The 15252-nt window shown below is 53.3% G+C and overlaps 6 protein-coding genes across 6 annotated transcripts; 5 read left to right on the top strand and 1 right to left on the bottom strand.

The window, feature by feature from the left end:
* Positions 1-588: 588 nt before the first annotated feature.
* Positions 589-1561, top strand: RHO25_009897 (uncharacterized protein; the record flags this gene model as incomplete). The annotated part of the gene is made up of 2 exons (XM_023601419.2): positions 589-871; positions 933-1561. The coding sequence occupies 2 exons, from the start codon at positions 589-591 to the stop codon at positions 1559-1561; spliced, it is 912 nt and encodes a 303-aa protein (XP_023453684.1).
* Positions 1562-2419: 858 nt separating this feature from the next.
* RSR1 (Ras-related protein rsr1) lies at positions 2420-3238 on the bottom strand (the record flags this gene model as incomplete). Its single annotated transcript, XM_065603228.1, has 4 exons — positions 2420-2858; positions 2915-2924; positions 2980-3111; positions 3160-3238. 4 exons carry the CDS (start codon positions 3236-3238, stop codon positions 2420-2422), a joined length of 660 nt encoding a protein of 219 aa, XP_065459300.1.
* Positions 3239-4554: 1316 nt separating this feature from the next.
* On the top strand, positions 4555-7393 carry RHO25_009895 (uncharacterized protein; the record flags this gene model as incomplete). The annotated part of the gene is made up of 2 exons (XM_023601417.2): positions 4555-7302; positions 7352-7393. The coding sequence occupies 2 exons, from the start codon at positions 4555-4557 to the stop codon at positions 7391-7393; spliced, it is 2790 nt and encodes a 929-aa protein (XP_023453688.1).
* Positions 7394-7943: 550 nt separating this feature from the next.
* Positions 7944-8852, top strand: RHO25_009894 (uncharacterized protein; the record flags this gene model as incomplete). Its single annotated transcript, XM_023601416.2, has 3 exons — positions 7944-8013; positions 8070-8369; positions 8434-8852. The coding sequence occupies 3 exons, from the start codon at positions 7944-7946 to the stop codon at positions 8850-8852; spliced, it is 789 nt and encodes a 262-aa protein (XP_023453685.1).
* A 396-nt stretch (positions 8853-9248) lies between these two features.
* RHO25_009893 (uncharacterized protein) lies at positions 9249-11434 on the top strand (the record flags this gene model as incomplete). Its single annotated transcript, XM_023601415.2, has 2 exons — positions 9249-9695; positions 9746-11434. 2 exons carry the CDS (start codon positions 9249-9251, stop codon positions 11432-11434), a joined length of 2136 nt encoding a protein of 711 aa, XP_023453686.1.
* Positions 11435-12007: 573 nt separating this feature from the next.
* On the top strand, positions 12008-14671 carry RHO25_009892 (uncharacterized protein; the record flags this gene model as incomplete). Its single annotated transcript, XM_023601414.2, has 1 exon — positions 12008-14671. One exon carries the CDS (start codon positions 12008-12010, stop codon positions 14669-14671), a length of 2664 nt encoding a protein of 887 aa, XP_023453158.1.
* Between the last annotated feature and the right edge of the window lie 581 nt (positions 14672-15252).

Below are 15252 nucleotides of genomic sequence, written 5' to 3'. Positions count from 1 at the left end.
TTGATTCCGATCGGCTTCTGCCGGTCTGCGCTTCTTTCTGCTTTCTTTGGGGGCCATTGGAGGACTTCAAATTGCTCACCTCCACGCTATCTCGACAACTCCCGCGGGAGAGAGGATCACGGCATAGAGTCGGAGCATGCAGTCAGACCAGCAACAACAGTGCGGACCAGCACAGCTCGGCCGCAGTCACGGCTGCAGCTCCGAAGCCAGCCAGAAGCTTCAACGAATCTGCAGAAGACCGCCAGCCCAGTAGCACAGTCCAGTCATTCCCTTGCAAAGTGATAATTGCACTTCGACGTGAATATCGCGATAATATCTACACTGTCCAGTCCACCATATCCTCAGCTTGCTCTCCCAGGCATAACCTTCTTAATCGGTACTGGCGGACTTCGGCAACGCAAGCCGCTCTGTAAACCGACCCAATGCCTTCCGCAAGAGTCACTTCAGATGGCGAACAACCGACAACAATAACAACAAATGATCAGACATCACCCACATCTGCCCCAACAAAACGCGTGACCGATTCTAGAGCATAGCGGCAAATTGATCTCACGCCGTGAGAATCGCGAAGCAGTGACATAGCACAACATGTCCATCAAGTCTGTGGTCCAGCTCGGAGCCGATGGCAATATAGGGCCAAGCGTCTACAAGGCCCTCAAAGACAATGGCTTCGACATCACAGTCCTGAAGCGCAAGTCCTCCAAATCAAAGTCAAAATACCCAAAAGAAGCCTTCGTATCCGACGCATTCGAAGTAGATGAACTGGTCGAAGTGCTCAAAGGCCACGACGCCGTCGTCATCACCATCAATGGCAATCAAGTAGACATTCAGAAGCGCATCGCAGACGCAGCCGTACGCGCCGGCATCAAACGTAAGTACCTTCTCGACACTTCCTTTACTCATTCCATAGCCGCCTTGCTCACCACCCACAGGCCTCATCCCCGCCGACTTCGGCTCCGTCGACTCCTCCAGCCCCCTAACCCAAGACCTCGTCCCCTTATACCGCAACAAATCCGCCCTCCGTGAATACCTCATCTCCTTGGCCAAAGGGAATCCCACTTTCACCTGGACCAGTCTCGTCTGCGGCCACTTCTTCGACTGGAGTCTCGAATTCCTCCACATCTGGTACCCCACCCGATCCATGGACATTCTCGACTCCGGCGACGTAAAATGGTCCGCATCATCTTTCGCCCAAGTCGCCCTCGCCACAGTTCGCATTCTGCAAAGACCAGAAATCACTGCGAATCGAATGATTTATGTGCAGAGTTTTTGTATTTCGCAGAATGAGGTGCTAGGAGCTTTTGAGAGGGTTACGGGGGAGAAGTGGAATGTGAAGAGATTGGATTCGGAGGAGTATAAGAATGAGAGGGTGAAGAAGAGGGACGAGGGGAGTAAAGAGGCGATTGAGGATTTGGTTTGGTTGTTGGGGGCTATTGATGCGAATTGGGAGGGGAGGAAAGATTTTGCGATGAATGAACTGGGACTGGAGAATGAGGATCTGGATGTTGTGGTTAGGAATGTTGCGGAGGGGTTGGAGATGGAGAAGAAGGAGGTTGCGTGAGAGAGTGTCTTTTGCTTGGCTTGAGAATGCGTAGAGATAGATCGGTCGTGCTATGTTCACCTTATCTTCCAGCTGTGTGCATGCTGTTTGGAGCTGAATAGAGATTTTACTTCACATGTCGTTGACTTTGCCTTTGTGTCCGTATGCGGGAGAACTACTCATGGCATATCCGCGACAGGTCGGCATGCCGAGTCGTTCAATGTTGCAAAACTTCCACGTTCCGTTCCGCGGTGTTTCAGTGAAATCCCTGACCGGCAGCCGGGTATAGCTCGTAGTTGTGAGTTTGTTGGACCTTCAAATAGGTTCACTAACATTCGTGATTGCAAAGTTCCAGATATCGCGCGAGGGTGTAAACATCGGTTTGTCTGTCAGTCGTGTACTTGACCATTTCGGAAGCCGCAAAAAAGCTCCCATGACTCGTTCCGTGTCGGTTTTCCGCGGCACAGTTTCACACCTACTCGGTCGTATGCATCGTGTACTTCGGCGCGCGGCGCGACAAGGACTTGACTTGCAAGCTCGTGACCTGGTTGTTGGATGTCCCTTGCAGTATTTGCTAGCGCTAGTTGCTTTTAGTATGTAGCACCTGCAGACTTTTTGCGTGCAGTCTGTGATGCTGATGTCACCACCGAGATAAGCCCTACACCTTTGTTCAGCACCTCTGTACCTCACAGTGGAAAATGCACTTGTGGGCGTGTCAGAAGCGTTGGTCCTGACAGGTGTAGCTGACAGGTGTAGGTGCAGAAATTCTGCGAAACACCGGGTTCTCGGGTAATGTGTATCATTATAGCCTCGAAGCTTCACCCGACATGCGACCTTGCGATCATGGAGTGCTGACGAGACTGTCGTCGTTGTGTTTGATCATAGTATCGTACATTTCGAGCCGCCTCTGTCTCTGCGGCCACGATCACGGTCGTGATGATCCCCATTTTCTCGATGCTTTCGTCTGCGCTCCCGGTGTCTTCGATCCCCATCTTCCGGCCTTGCTTTTGCCAAATCTTTCCTGATGATCTGCCTGCAGACATCTATGAAGACTTCGTTGATGTTCGTTGCTCTTCGTGCGCTCGTTTCGTAATATGGAATGTTGCCCCAGCTCTGTGACAGCTGGAATGCTTTTGCTCGTGACACTGCTCGATCTTCCTCGAGGTCTGATTTGTTGCCTACCAGGACAATGGGAAACGACGGATCGTTTTTCGTTCGTACGATTTGCTCGCGGAGCTCGACGAGTTCGCGGAGGGAGGATGCAGAGGTTATGCTGAAGACCAGTAGAAAGCCCTGGCCGAGTCGCATGTACATGTCTCTGAGCGATCGTCAGTGAAGGCTGCGCTGCACCAGTTCGCATAAGTGTTTGCATACCTCATTGCAGCTGTGAAACGTTAGCCGCTGCCTTGTGCTGATCATCTATCAATGTGGATACTCACTGAATTGCTCTGTGCCCGCAGTGTCCATGATCTCCAGGACCACATGTCTGCCGTCGACGTCGATATGCTTGCGATATGAATCCTCAATCGTTGGGTCGTATCGTTCTACGAACACGCCCTGCACGAATTGCACTGCTTCTGGTTAGCGCCGAGGACGTTGCGCGAGGATGGCAGGCTCACTGGTCAAGCAGCTCTTGCCTACACCGCCCGAGCCCAGCACGGCGATGTGGTATTCTCTCTGATGCCCTGCCCGAGACATGATGCATTGGGTGCTGGAGAGGCTGTCTCTGCTGGCACCGTGAGGTTCTGTTCAGCACCGAGCGTGCGTATTCGGGACGACCGTTTGGTCGAGGTGCGTCTGTCGCACAGAAGTGTATGCTGCAGCAGCTGCACCACGCCTGCAGGCCGCTATGCAGAGGAGAACCGACTTGCAGTCCAATGTGACACGAGGACGAGGGCGCGGAGGCGGGTTCGTGCGGCGTGGTTGGTCGCAGCACTAGACGGATACGGCAGCAGCAGGATGTGGAAGAGGGCAGTGGTGGTGAGAGGAATGGCCACTCTTTGTGTAGAGTGCAGTAGCTCGGGGAGCCATTGAGTCGCGTTCCATGGCAGCGATCTAGGAGTATTAAGTTAGGGTGCCTCTTGCGGCGCCGACGTGAGGGCTTCCCTGACAAGGACAAGACAGGAGGAGACTATAATTCTCTCCATGTCGTGCCTCGCTTAGGAAGCTAGCAGCGCGACGCATTGAGCTGCGCCGCCGATGCCCGTCGGCGTCTGTCGCACCTGCAACAGTCTCGAACAGCTAGATTCAGCTGCCTGGTGCATTTTTCCTGGCCGCGCAGCACCTCATTCGCTGCCCGCGCACCTATCGGGTTGCGCAGCTGCGGCGAAGTGGTTGGAAAGGCTGGAAAGCGGTCCAGTCACAGGCCTGTTGCCCGCCGCTCGTTGAGATGGACTAGCAAAAGCGGGCAGCGGAGCAACAGCCACGCGCAACCCAAAGCCGGATGGCACCCGACAGTATGGCCCTGGGACGCTTCTGTATGTGGACGATAATCAACAGAGGGCTGTCGCTCGCGCGATCTCCGCGTGGCCGACGCCAACAACCACATCTTGACGGATCATTCATGCAATCCTGCAAGCCACCATGGCCGCTATTTGACTGCAGATCTCGTTCCCAAACGCGAAGCCTGCGCAGCGATGGCCGCCAGTTCGCGCACACTCTCCTCATCCACGTCACCGAGGTGCGGGCGGCGGGCGCTCTCTGCTCCAATGCTTTTGCAATGGCAAAGATGAGCCGATCGGCCGTCAAAGCATCGGTCCAGTGGCCGGGAAGCCGATACGCTGTCTTGAATCATGGACAGCACCCTCAAGACACGGCTCGAACTGCCGCATCTCTCGACCCTGTCTTTTGGGGCCGATGATTAGTGTACAGCTTCTTGCAATGATGTCTTCTTGTCCATGTTGCACCGCCGGTTCGGGCCGAGACGAGTGCCAAGCCCGTGCTGCGATGCCCTGCTTCCAGCGTCGAAGACACCTCACGCAATGTAGCACGCCCGCAGCTCGGAATTGAACGCGATGCGCCTGCCACTATTCGGAGTGGCCACGCTGCTCCTCAGATCGACGCACGCAATCTTTGCCGACGAGGCTTGGGATGTCGACTATCACCATCCACTACTAGGCCTACCAAAGGAGGAGACCACACTGTTTCATCAGCCAAATCCCGCGTCCAAGGCATCTCTCATCTACACTCTTTCCGAAGAAGGCATAGTCGGAGCTGTCAACCCGCGAGATGGCTCGCTAGTCTGGCGCCATTCACTGCCTAGAAACCTTTCGGATGCCGGTTTCTTGCGGGCTGGCTCAGGTCAAGATATTGTTATTGCTGGAGCCGGCCACCAAGTTTCCGCATGGAGCGCTGCTGATGGCCGACTTGCCTGGAGCCGAGAATTGGCGCATGAAATCAAAGACCTGGAGATTCTGGAGCTCAGTGATGGAAAAGATGTCGCCACTGCCAAAGACGCAATCATCCTCACGGGCGGCGAACGTCCTGCACTTCATCGCGTCGATGGAGCATCAGGTGATGTGAAATGGACGCACAGACTCGAAAGCGGAGATGAGCCTTATCAGCTGTCTGCTTCAGCCACCGAGGTGTTCGCGATCCAGCTGCACAAGACGATGTTGGGATACATCAAAATAAAGGTGGCCGCATTAGATCCTGTCACGGGCCGCAAGATCGATGAGCATGCATTGAGTTCGGAAAGCGAGCTAGCATCAGCAGACACGATTATCTCGGTCGGTGCTAACTCCGCGTCTCCCATCATCGCGTGGACCGATTCTGCATACACCGTGCTCAAGGTCAACATTGTTGGAACGAAAGCGGTGACGACCTTTAATATCGAAAAGCACGAAGATCAAGCTGTGACTCGGGTCCGTCTTCACGCACCGTTTCACACGACTGCTGTCGCGCATTTCTTAGTGCATTTCGAGACAGAGGCTTCGCATTGGGCAGAGGTGTACCACATCGACCTGACCAAGAACAAAATTGCAAAAGCATATTCTCTACCCCGAGTTGGCGGCCAAGGCGCATTCTCGACTAGCAATCTGGACGCCAATGTCTACTTCACCCGCATTACGAGCAGCGAGGTCGTCACGGTGTCATCAGACTCCCATGGCGTTCTTGGTCGCTGGACGCTCGGTGACCTGGCAGTTGGTGCTGTACCCGGTGAAATAGTGACGCCGGTACATGCGGTGTCCGAAGTATCTGTCAAGGCAGGCGAAGTCTCCGCAGTCCGGACAGCCCTGCTTGTGTCGACCGGAGACTGGGTGCTCATTCGAGGCGGCACTCCAGCATGGCAGAGACCAGAAGCACTCGCAGCGACCATCTCAGCTACGTTCGCCACCACAGCACAAGTGGAGTCGTTCGCACATGAGCTCGAGCTGGAAGCTCACTCCAATTTTGTCAGTGCTTACATTCATCGCGTACAGCGTCACATTCGAGACCTGAAGCACTTGCCCGAATTAGTGACCAGCTTGCCTCAGAGAATCCAAAACGGCATTTTCGGTACCACCGCAGAGAGCGTCGGTCACGACGTTTTTGGTTTCCATCAAGTCATTGCATGTGCGACCAAGAATGGCAGAGTGGTGGCAATTGATGCTGCCTCGGCGAACAGAATTCTTTGGAGTAAGGATGTTGCACACCTCAAGAACGGAGAAACATGGCGGCCCACGTTGGAGACCGGCGCGAATGGAGCAGTTGTCATCACTGTAGAAGGTAGCCCTCCACTAGTGGCCTTGAACGCTACCAACGGAGCAGTCGTTGCCGATCCTGGAAGCGCCAGATCTCCTCTCCCGGAAGCCGATGCCATCAGATTCGGCCTTCAAAAAGATGGCTCCCTGACAGCTTCCAAATCTGGGCTGTCTGCAGATGGCGCACTATGGCGATTTTTTCCGCCCAAGAACGAGCGAGTGGTCACCTTGGTGCCCAGGCCAGTCAACGACCCAGTCGCGTCCATTGGCAAAGTGCTAGGCGATCGAAGAGTACTGTACAAATACCTCAGCCCGAACGTCGCTTTGCTTGTAACAGCGAATGATGCCGCTCGAAGCGCCACTTTCCATGTCATTGATACAGTGACCGGCGCTACGCTACATGCCGACATTCAACACAACGTCGACCTGGCCGAGCCAATTCCCGCGATCATTACGGAAAACTGGTTTGCCTATTCTTTCACTGCTGAGTCGGCAGAAAGCACTCCTAAGGGCCACCATTTGGTAGTCGGAGAGCTATTCGAGTCATTTGTGCCGAACGACAGAGGACCACTGAGCGAGAAGGCCAATTCATCGAGCTTGCAACAGCCACCGGAGCCTTTTGTCCTCAGCAAATCGTACCAGATTCCAGAAGCAATCAGCAAATTGGCCATCACGAGAACTCGACAAGGTATCACGAGTCGTCAACTGCTTGCAGTCCTAGCTGATTCGAGCTCGCTCGTGGGCATTCCTTACCAAGTACTTGACCCTCGTCGCCCAGTAGACCGCGAGCCTACGAAGGATGAGCAGATGGAGGGTCTCGTCAAGTACATCCCAACCATCGAATTCGATCCAAAGTGGTATCTCAACCACAAGCGAGAGTTGCTGGGCATTACGAACGTTATCACAAGTCCGGCGTTGGTCGAAAGTACTAGCCTCATCTTCGCCTATGGACTTGATCTTTTCGGGACACGACTTACGCCAAGTTCTAGCTTTGATGTTCTCGGCAAAGACTTCAACAAGTTTCAGATGCTGAGCACTGTTGCAGGGCTTGCTATAGTGACATTTGTCGTGGCACCATTGGTAAGCTCTTCATCCGCCTGACGCACACAACCGTACTGATTCACTATAGGTTACCCGCAAGCAAGTCAACCAGAGATGGCAGTTCGCCTGAGCACATGTGCCCAGTTTGAGAAAGACCTATGTCTGCAGTCACATTGGACCCCGGCAGTTTTTGCCGCGATACCTGGAAAACCGCGCACTGCTCGTGCACACCGCAGTCCGTTCAAGGTGTCTTGCATGATTGCGTACGCAATGAGATTTGCACCACGGGCGAGCTCTTTACACGTCTGACTAATGCGACGACTTTGTCATCGTGTATTCGACCAGTCGCTTACAAAAGATTCGCGCATCGGCCTCGGGACAGCGCGAGACTATCTCGTGACAGCTTGATGCAAACACAGCGACGCGCAGTGCGCCAGGGATGCCCAATGAACTAATCCAAAATATACGTATATGATTGCCGAATGAAACCTGTATGATGTGGATACCTTGCTAACCCCGCTATATCCGTCCCACCTCACATTGACGGCATCTTCCAATGCCACATACCACATGCCACATGCCACCACCCAGACGTTGCGGACTATAAGTACTGATCCTCGCAGCTCACCTGCCTCAGGAATCGACATCCACACACACAACAAGCTGGCGATCCAACAACAATGACCGACCAAACGAAATACACTCAAAAGCTCAAAGGCGCAAAAGTCCTCGTCATTGGAGGCTCATCAGGTAAGGCCTTTTCCATCATCTGCGAATTGAGCTCTCCTACTAATCTCTCGCATTAGGCATTGGCTATGCCGTCGCGGAGGCCTCAATCGAGAACGGCTGCACTGTGATCATCTCTTCTTCCAATCCCGATCGTGTTCAGAAAGCTGTTCAGAAAATCCAAGCCGCATATCCTTCTGCGAAAGACCGTATCTCGGGCCATGCGTGTAACCTTGGTGATGAAGCGACCCTGGAAAGTAATATCAAACAACTCTTTGAGAAGACTGGAAAAGGTATCGATCATGTCGTGAGTACGGCTGGGGATAGTTTGGCGATGATTAAATTGGAGGAGCTTGATATTGAGAAGATTAAGAAGGCTGGTGGGTTAATTTTAATCTTGATCATGACTTGTTGGAAACATACTGCTAACGAAGGACATCAAAGGCCTCGTCCGCTTCTTCGCCCCCCTCTTCATCGGCAAAATCGCCCCAGCATATATGAACTCTGGCCCCTCTTCCAGCATCATCTTAACAACCGGCGCCGTCTCCGAACGTCCCATTCCCAACTGGGCTCTCGTCAACTCCTACGCCACAGGTCTGCAAGGTATGACGAGAGGTATGGCATTGGATTTGGCACCGTTGAGAGTGAACGTTGTGAGCCCGGGGCCGGTAGATACGGAACTCTGGGCGGGCTTGGGCGAGGAACAGAAGCAGAAGATGTTCGCGGAGACGGTGAAGAAGTTGCCGACGGGGAAGGTGGGGAGGGTGGAGGATGTGGCGGAGAGTTTTGTGTATTTGATGAGGGATTGGAATGTTACGGGGGCGATGGTTAGTACGAGTGGCGGGTCGTTGCTGGTCGGGTAGAAGACTTTAAAGACAAGGAGCTTCGGCGACTGTTCTGAAATCGACTGGTAACACCATCAGCCGCAATCTTGGAGTGGCGAGCCCCTGCCACATTGACGATGCTGTGCGACACACCCGCAGCATCCTGTGACCGCCCGTTGCGTTTCCCTATTGGCTCACACCTCTCTCGAGGACTTGGTCGCTAAGCCTTCGTGCGGTAACGTCGCAGCTGAGCATGCACAGCCTCACCAGGTATTTACTGGACATTCACGCCGGAAGGTACAGATACAACTCTGCGTCAACCTGTGCGCTTCAGTGTTTGCATCGCATCGTCGTTGCTTGCCGGTACTGTTTGCTCAGCAAAACATCAATTTCTCAGAGTCTGTTGGTCAAACCGAAGTGAAGCTGCCATCGGCTATGGACATTGCCAATACACAACATGGCAGTCGACAAGTCGGTGACAAAGCATATCAAGCACCAACGACTTTGGACATTGTCGATCCAGTGACAACAGACATTTCACAGTCAGTCCTTGCAACCGAAGAGACGGTAGTGGGACGGAAACATGTATCAGCAGCCTCCCACGAGTTATCCGAGCCTCAGCTCTTAGTAGATCCGGAGCCTAAGCAGTCACAGCACTCTTCTGACTGGACCGAGTCGAGTAGCTTGCAGCCAAAGACAACAACATGCAACATTCAACCTGCACACAGGTGGACGGACAATCTGGAAAGCGCAATTTTGTCGTTCGCAGTGGCTTTGCTTGCCGTGTACTTCTTGGTATTTGCTGGGCTTGCAGTCAAGAATGACGGAATTGAGATTGAAGAAGGCTCTCAGACCGAATGGTTGCTACAGGCTGCGGGTTATGTAAGTTGTGCTTTCCATTTCCTGTGGATAGAAGCTCATGGTCACTGCAGGGGCCCTCGGTATTTCCTATCCTGTTTGCTGCAGTGTTCGGTCAGCTTATGGCCGCGATCGCCTCCTGGAAATTGGAAAAGAGCATCACCCTTGGGCTCCTAGAACAAATTCTGGCTAGTCGCTCACTTGGCTCTGCTTTCTTCTCGTTACTTAGTCTTCGCATATTCTCTCTCTGGACTCCGGTGATTCTATTGCTATGGGGTCTCTCGCCCCTTGGAGGTCAGTCGGCGCTTCGTGTTGTGTCCTCTGAAACAGACAATGCCGAATCAATGTCTGACGTTTATTATCTAAACGTACACAACGGCACTACACTTCTGGACTCCTTCCGTGATCGGCACAAGAGAGCGATTAACACAGTCTTTGCTGCAGCTCTGGCTAGCACGAATAGTTCGAAACGCGGGCCACAGGACGTCTTTGGCAATATTCACATTCCGATGCTAGAGGCTCAAACGCACGAAGCTGGAGCAGATGGCTGGTTGGATATGACTATGAATACTGCATCAATGGATGTCGCATTGCTGGGCTTACCACATATCGGTGCTGCTGCTCAAGCCAACTCGTCGTTCATGCTTGAAACGTCATATCTCATGCTCGACTGCGACGTGCATGTAGTCGACGGCGAATTTCCGTTGAGGCTTAATGAGTCCAAAGTGTATCAAGCACAGCATTTGCCTGGCTCACGATACGCGCCCTCCCAAGCGTTGTACAATAATCCAGACTCCATCTACGGTTCAGTCTTGCGAGACCTCACAGCTGAACACGAATGGAACGATACGTTGCCTCGTCGGATCGGGTTCCAGTCTAGGTCTTATCCGGCCCAATCGAAGGACACTAGAGCCTGGTGTAACATTACGACGACCTATATTGAAGCTCACACGGTGTGCGGTGGAGGTCCACGAGACTGCATGGTAGTTGCTATTCGTGAGCTTCCAAAGCAGCAGTGTCCACCGACCGCAACTGCGCTGGACGAAATCAACAAGTTCAAGTGCAGGGACGGCATCTATGGAATCAAGGGCAAGTATACGGCTGCCACTTTCTTCGCTCAATTCATGAATGCAATGCCATCACGATACGGCGAATACACACCAGTCGAGCAATACTTTCTGACTCCAGAGCTTCCGTTTGTGGTTGGAAACAATTCCATTCCAATCGGCTCGATTGGCAATACGCTCTTTGCGCAAAGATTCTCTCAACTGCTCAATACTTACTGGCTAAGCACTCTTGCTCCGTATGCAATTGCTGGCAACTTTACTTATCCTTTGGAGGACACAAAGCAGAGCAGTGAGCCTATTGCGGACGCAACGCCCGCTTATGGAGTCCGAGCGACTGAAGCTACTGTGAGAGAACAGCGAACTGTGTTGCGCTGCCACAAACTATGGGTGGCCGTACTCGTCGTTATCTCGGTACTGCTCATCGGCGCAGGGCTTACTACTGCAGTGCTTAGCATCCTCAGAACTGGCCCGCTGGTGCTGGACGATTTCGCTAGTTCGTTGCGCAACAACCCGTACGCACTGCTGCAGCAAAAGAGCTCGATGGAAGATGGCACTGATGTTGCAAGACGATCTCGACACGTCAAAGTGCAGCTCGGTGATGTCCAGCCTGAAGAAGAGGTAGGCTACATTGCAGTCGCCAGGCCTGGTCCTAATCAAATTGTTGCACGAATCCGGAGAAACAGAGTGTACGCTTGAGAATGCTCAGTTTGTTGGTTTGTGCTTAGAATCGGTTCTGTCTGTGCACATTGACTTGTACGGGCATGCATCACTGCTGCTTGTCGTCCTTCATTCCTCCTCTGATCGAATGCTGCCGCGTGTACGTGCTATGATAGTGCCGATACGCACATCTTATCAGTGCATCTCATTACTTGTTGCAGTGGATGACTTGAGATTCATTGGGTCTTTGATCCTTGGTCACAGGTCGCGATTCGATGCTTGTGCTTCACATATTCAAATGGAAGATCGTTCTGTGAATGCTGAAGTGAGCATCAGGGTCCTCTTGGCGTGTGATGAAAGGAAAGCACGATCCCTGCAAGTGAACGCGGGGAGGTTGTGCACCGGGCACGCGATATAAAAGTTTAGAGGAACAGCTGTCCTGCACCACCGACACCCACTCCACTCCTCACACGACACCTCACACGACATCACACACCACCTCCATTGACTCGACAGACCGCATTGGATACTGTCGGTGCCTTTCTACCTTCCCGTCCAACCTCACCGCCGAATCCTCGACTCCCCATCTCATTCCTCGAATCGCTACGCATCATGTCTGGCCTGCAAGAAGGAAAAGTCAAGAGCGTGCTCTCTGGCGACACGATTGTAGTGCGGAACAACAGAGGCCAAGAGAAAACCATCAGCCTCGCCTTCATCAATGCACCACGCCTGCAATCCGACGAGAAATGCAGCTTCGAATCACGCGACTTTCTTCGAAAGCTCCTTGTGGGCAAAGTGATTCGCTTCTCGGTGCTCTACTCCATCCCACAAAAGACAGGCGGCGCATCTCGCGAGTACGCTGTCGTCAACCTGCAAACGGGAGAGCAATTGCCTGATCTCGTCGTGCGAGAAGGTTGGGCATCGGTACGTGACGATGCGGATCGCAAGGCCGAATCACCTGGAGCTGCCGAACTGCTGCAAAAGTTGGAAGCGTCTCAGATGCATGCGAAATCGGAAGACAAGGGCATTTGGAACACATCGAAGCCAAAGGTGGAGAATGCTCGTGATCTGCCTGATGCGAAGCAATTTGCAGAGGACCACAAAGGCCAAGCCATTGACAGTATCGTGGAGAGAGTGCTCAGTGGAGACCGTCTGATCTGCAGACTCTTGCTCTCGCCAACGCAGCACGTCCAGACTACGATCCTGATTGCTGGCCTGCGTTCACCTACGACTGCTCGAACGAACCCTTCAAATGGCCAAACACAGCCTGCTGAGCCATATGGTAACGAAGCGCAGCAATTTGTGGAGAACAGACTGCTGCAGCGGGAGGTAAAAGTGCGGGTGCTTGGTGTGTCACCAAATAACTTGCTTGTTGGAGAAGTGCTGCACGCAGTTGGAAATATCGGCGAATTCTTACTCAAGGCCGGCCTTGCGCGATGCGTCGATCACCACTCTACATGGCTTGGCGCAGAAATGGGCAAGCTACGACAAGCAGAGCGTGCAGCGAAAGAGCAACAGCTTGGTCTGTTCCAGGGTGCTACGACAACGAAGAAGGCTGGCAGTGAGCAGGAGGCTGTTGTGAGCAGAGTCTTCTCGGCAGACACACTCTTCATCCGCAACAAGGCTGGGCAAGAAAAGCGCATCAACCTGAGTTCTGTGCGCCAGCCAAAGCCTTCAGACCCAAAGCAGTCGCCATTCCAAGCAGAGGCCAAGGAGTTCCTCCGCAAGAAGCTCATTGGCAAGCACGTCAAGGTCGTCATTGATGGCAAGAGACCCGCTACAGACGGATACGATGAGCGTGAGATGGCCACTGTCACACAAGGCGGCAAAAACGTCGCTCTCCTGCTCGCTGAGAACGGATATGCTTCAGTCATCCGCCACCGAATGGACGATGCTGACCGCAGCCCTATTTACGATGAGCTACTTGCTGCAGAAGAAGCTGCTCAAGCTGAGCAGAAGGGAATGTGGGCACCAAAGCCACAAAAGCAGATCAACTACGTTGACTACAGTGAATCTCTTGAGAAGGCCAAGCGTCAGTTGACGATGTTGTCGAACAAGAAGAAGGTGCCATGCATTGTCGACTTTGTCAAGTCCGGCAGCAGATTTACCGTTCTGGTGCCGCGCGAGAATGCTAAGCTCACGTTCGTGCTGGGCGGTATTCGTGCACCTCGTAGCGCTCGTGGACCCCAAGACACCGCCGAGCCATTCGGTCAGGAAGCGCATGACTTTGCTGTGAAGCGATGCATGCAGCGTGATGCTGAGATCGATGTGCACGACACTGACAAGCAAGGAGGCTTCATTGGCGACCTTTACATCAACCGTGAGAACTTCGCAAAGGTGCTCGTCGAGGAGGGTCTCGCATCAGTGCACGCTTACAGCGCAGAGAAGTCCGGCAACGCGAACGAACTATTTGGCGCCGAACAGAAAGCGAAAGAAGCACGTCGTGGACTTTGGCAAGACTGGGACCCTTCGCAAGAGGCTGCTGAGAACGGCGACGATTACGTACAGGCCAACGGTGGAGCAAACGGCGCATCAAACGGTGATGCACCTGCTCCTAAGCGCAACACCGAATACAAGGATGTCACTGTCACCTACGTCGATCCTGAGAGCGCGCGGCTGAAGGTCCAACTGCTCGGATCTGGGCAAGCAAATCTGCAATCGCTTATGAAGGAGTTCGCGTCTTTCCATATCTCTCCTGGCAACAGCCAACCACTCAAGGATGCTCCAAAGGCAGGTGACATCGTCTCCGCCAAGTTCAGCGCCGACGGTGTATGGTACCGTGCCCGCATTCGACGCAACGACCGCGAGAAGAAGACTGCGGAGGTTGTCTACATCGACTACGGCAACAGCGAGACTCAGCCCTGGTCTGCGCTCCGACCTCTTGACCAGGCCAAGTTCGGCCCACAGCGTCTAAAAGGCCAAGCCGTTGATGCCGCTCTTTCCTTTGTGCAATTCAACAACGCGCCAGAGTACCTTAAGGAAGCCGTGAACATGCTCGACGAGATCACCGTGGGTCGCGAGTTAGTCGCCAACATCGACTTCAACGATACCAAGGATAACTTGCTCTGGGTCACGCTCATGGACACGAAGGCGCCAAACCCGCTCGAGACGATCAACGCTGAAGTCGTGACCGAGGGTTTGGCCATGGTGCCCAAGAAGCTTCGCCCATTCGAGCGCGCTGCTCCTGAAGTCCTGGCTGACCTGAAGAAGCGTGAGCAGGAGGCTAAGGATGAGCGTAGGGGTATGTGGGAGTATGGTGATCTTACTGAGGACTAGAGGAACTGTATCGTTGCCACTTGATCAGTGAATGCATTTTTGGGTAAGCCTGGGTTGAGGCTACGACTTGCATTGCATTTGTAGATATGCAAAAGTTGAAATGAAAGGCATCTGCATATGCCAGAGCTTACAGGGCTTTTGGAGCCTCCAAGCAGACAACATGTCTTTCCCATTTCTTCTTTTCTGGGTTGCGAGTGTGAGGTCTCCATGACTCTTGGCAACCACAAATTGTTCGTGCCGCCCCTATTGCTGGTTATCTGGTCCCTTCTTTGGTACATTTGAAGAGACGTCTTGCTGAGCTCTGAAAGGGAATTTCGAACGCCTACATCATGAGACCACCATCCAGAGCTCGTCGATGCAAATCAATTCAGAGTAGACCGTGATTCGGACCTTGACAACAGGCCGAGTTCTCGGCGCCGAAGTCGTCGGTCACCTGCGATTGGCTGGCCCTTGGAAGGTGTTCCCTGCTCCATCTCTGCCGACTCGTGGTCCGAGTGAACTGTTCAACACCGTCAATCACGACAATGCCGAGTACCACCAGATTCCGAGTCGATGAATGCGACCACTACGAAGAAAGTCCG

The sequence above is a fragment of the Cercospora beticola genome, chromosome 6, assembly GCF_033473495.1.
Source record: "Cercospora beticola chromosome 6, complete sequence".
Lineage (NCBI taxonomy): Eukaryota > Fungi > Ascomycota > Dothideomycetes > Mycosphaerellales > Mycosphaerellaceae > Cercospora > Cercospora beticola.
The sequence above is the reverse complement of the archived record's forward strand: the minus strand, read 5'-3'. Positions and strand labels throughout refer to the sequence as shown.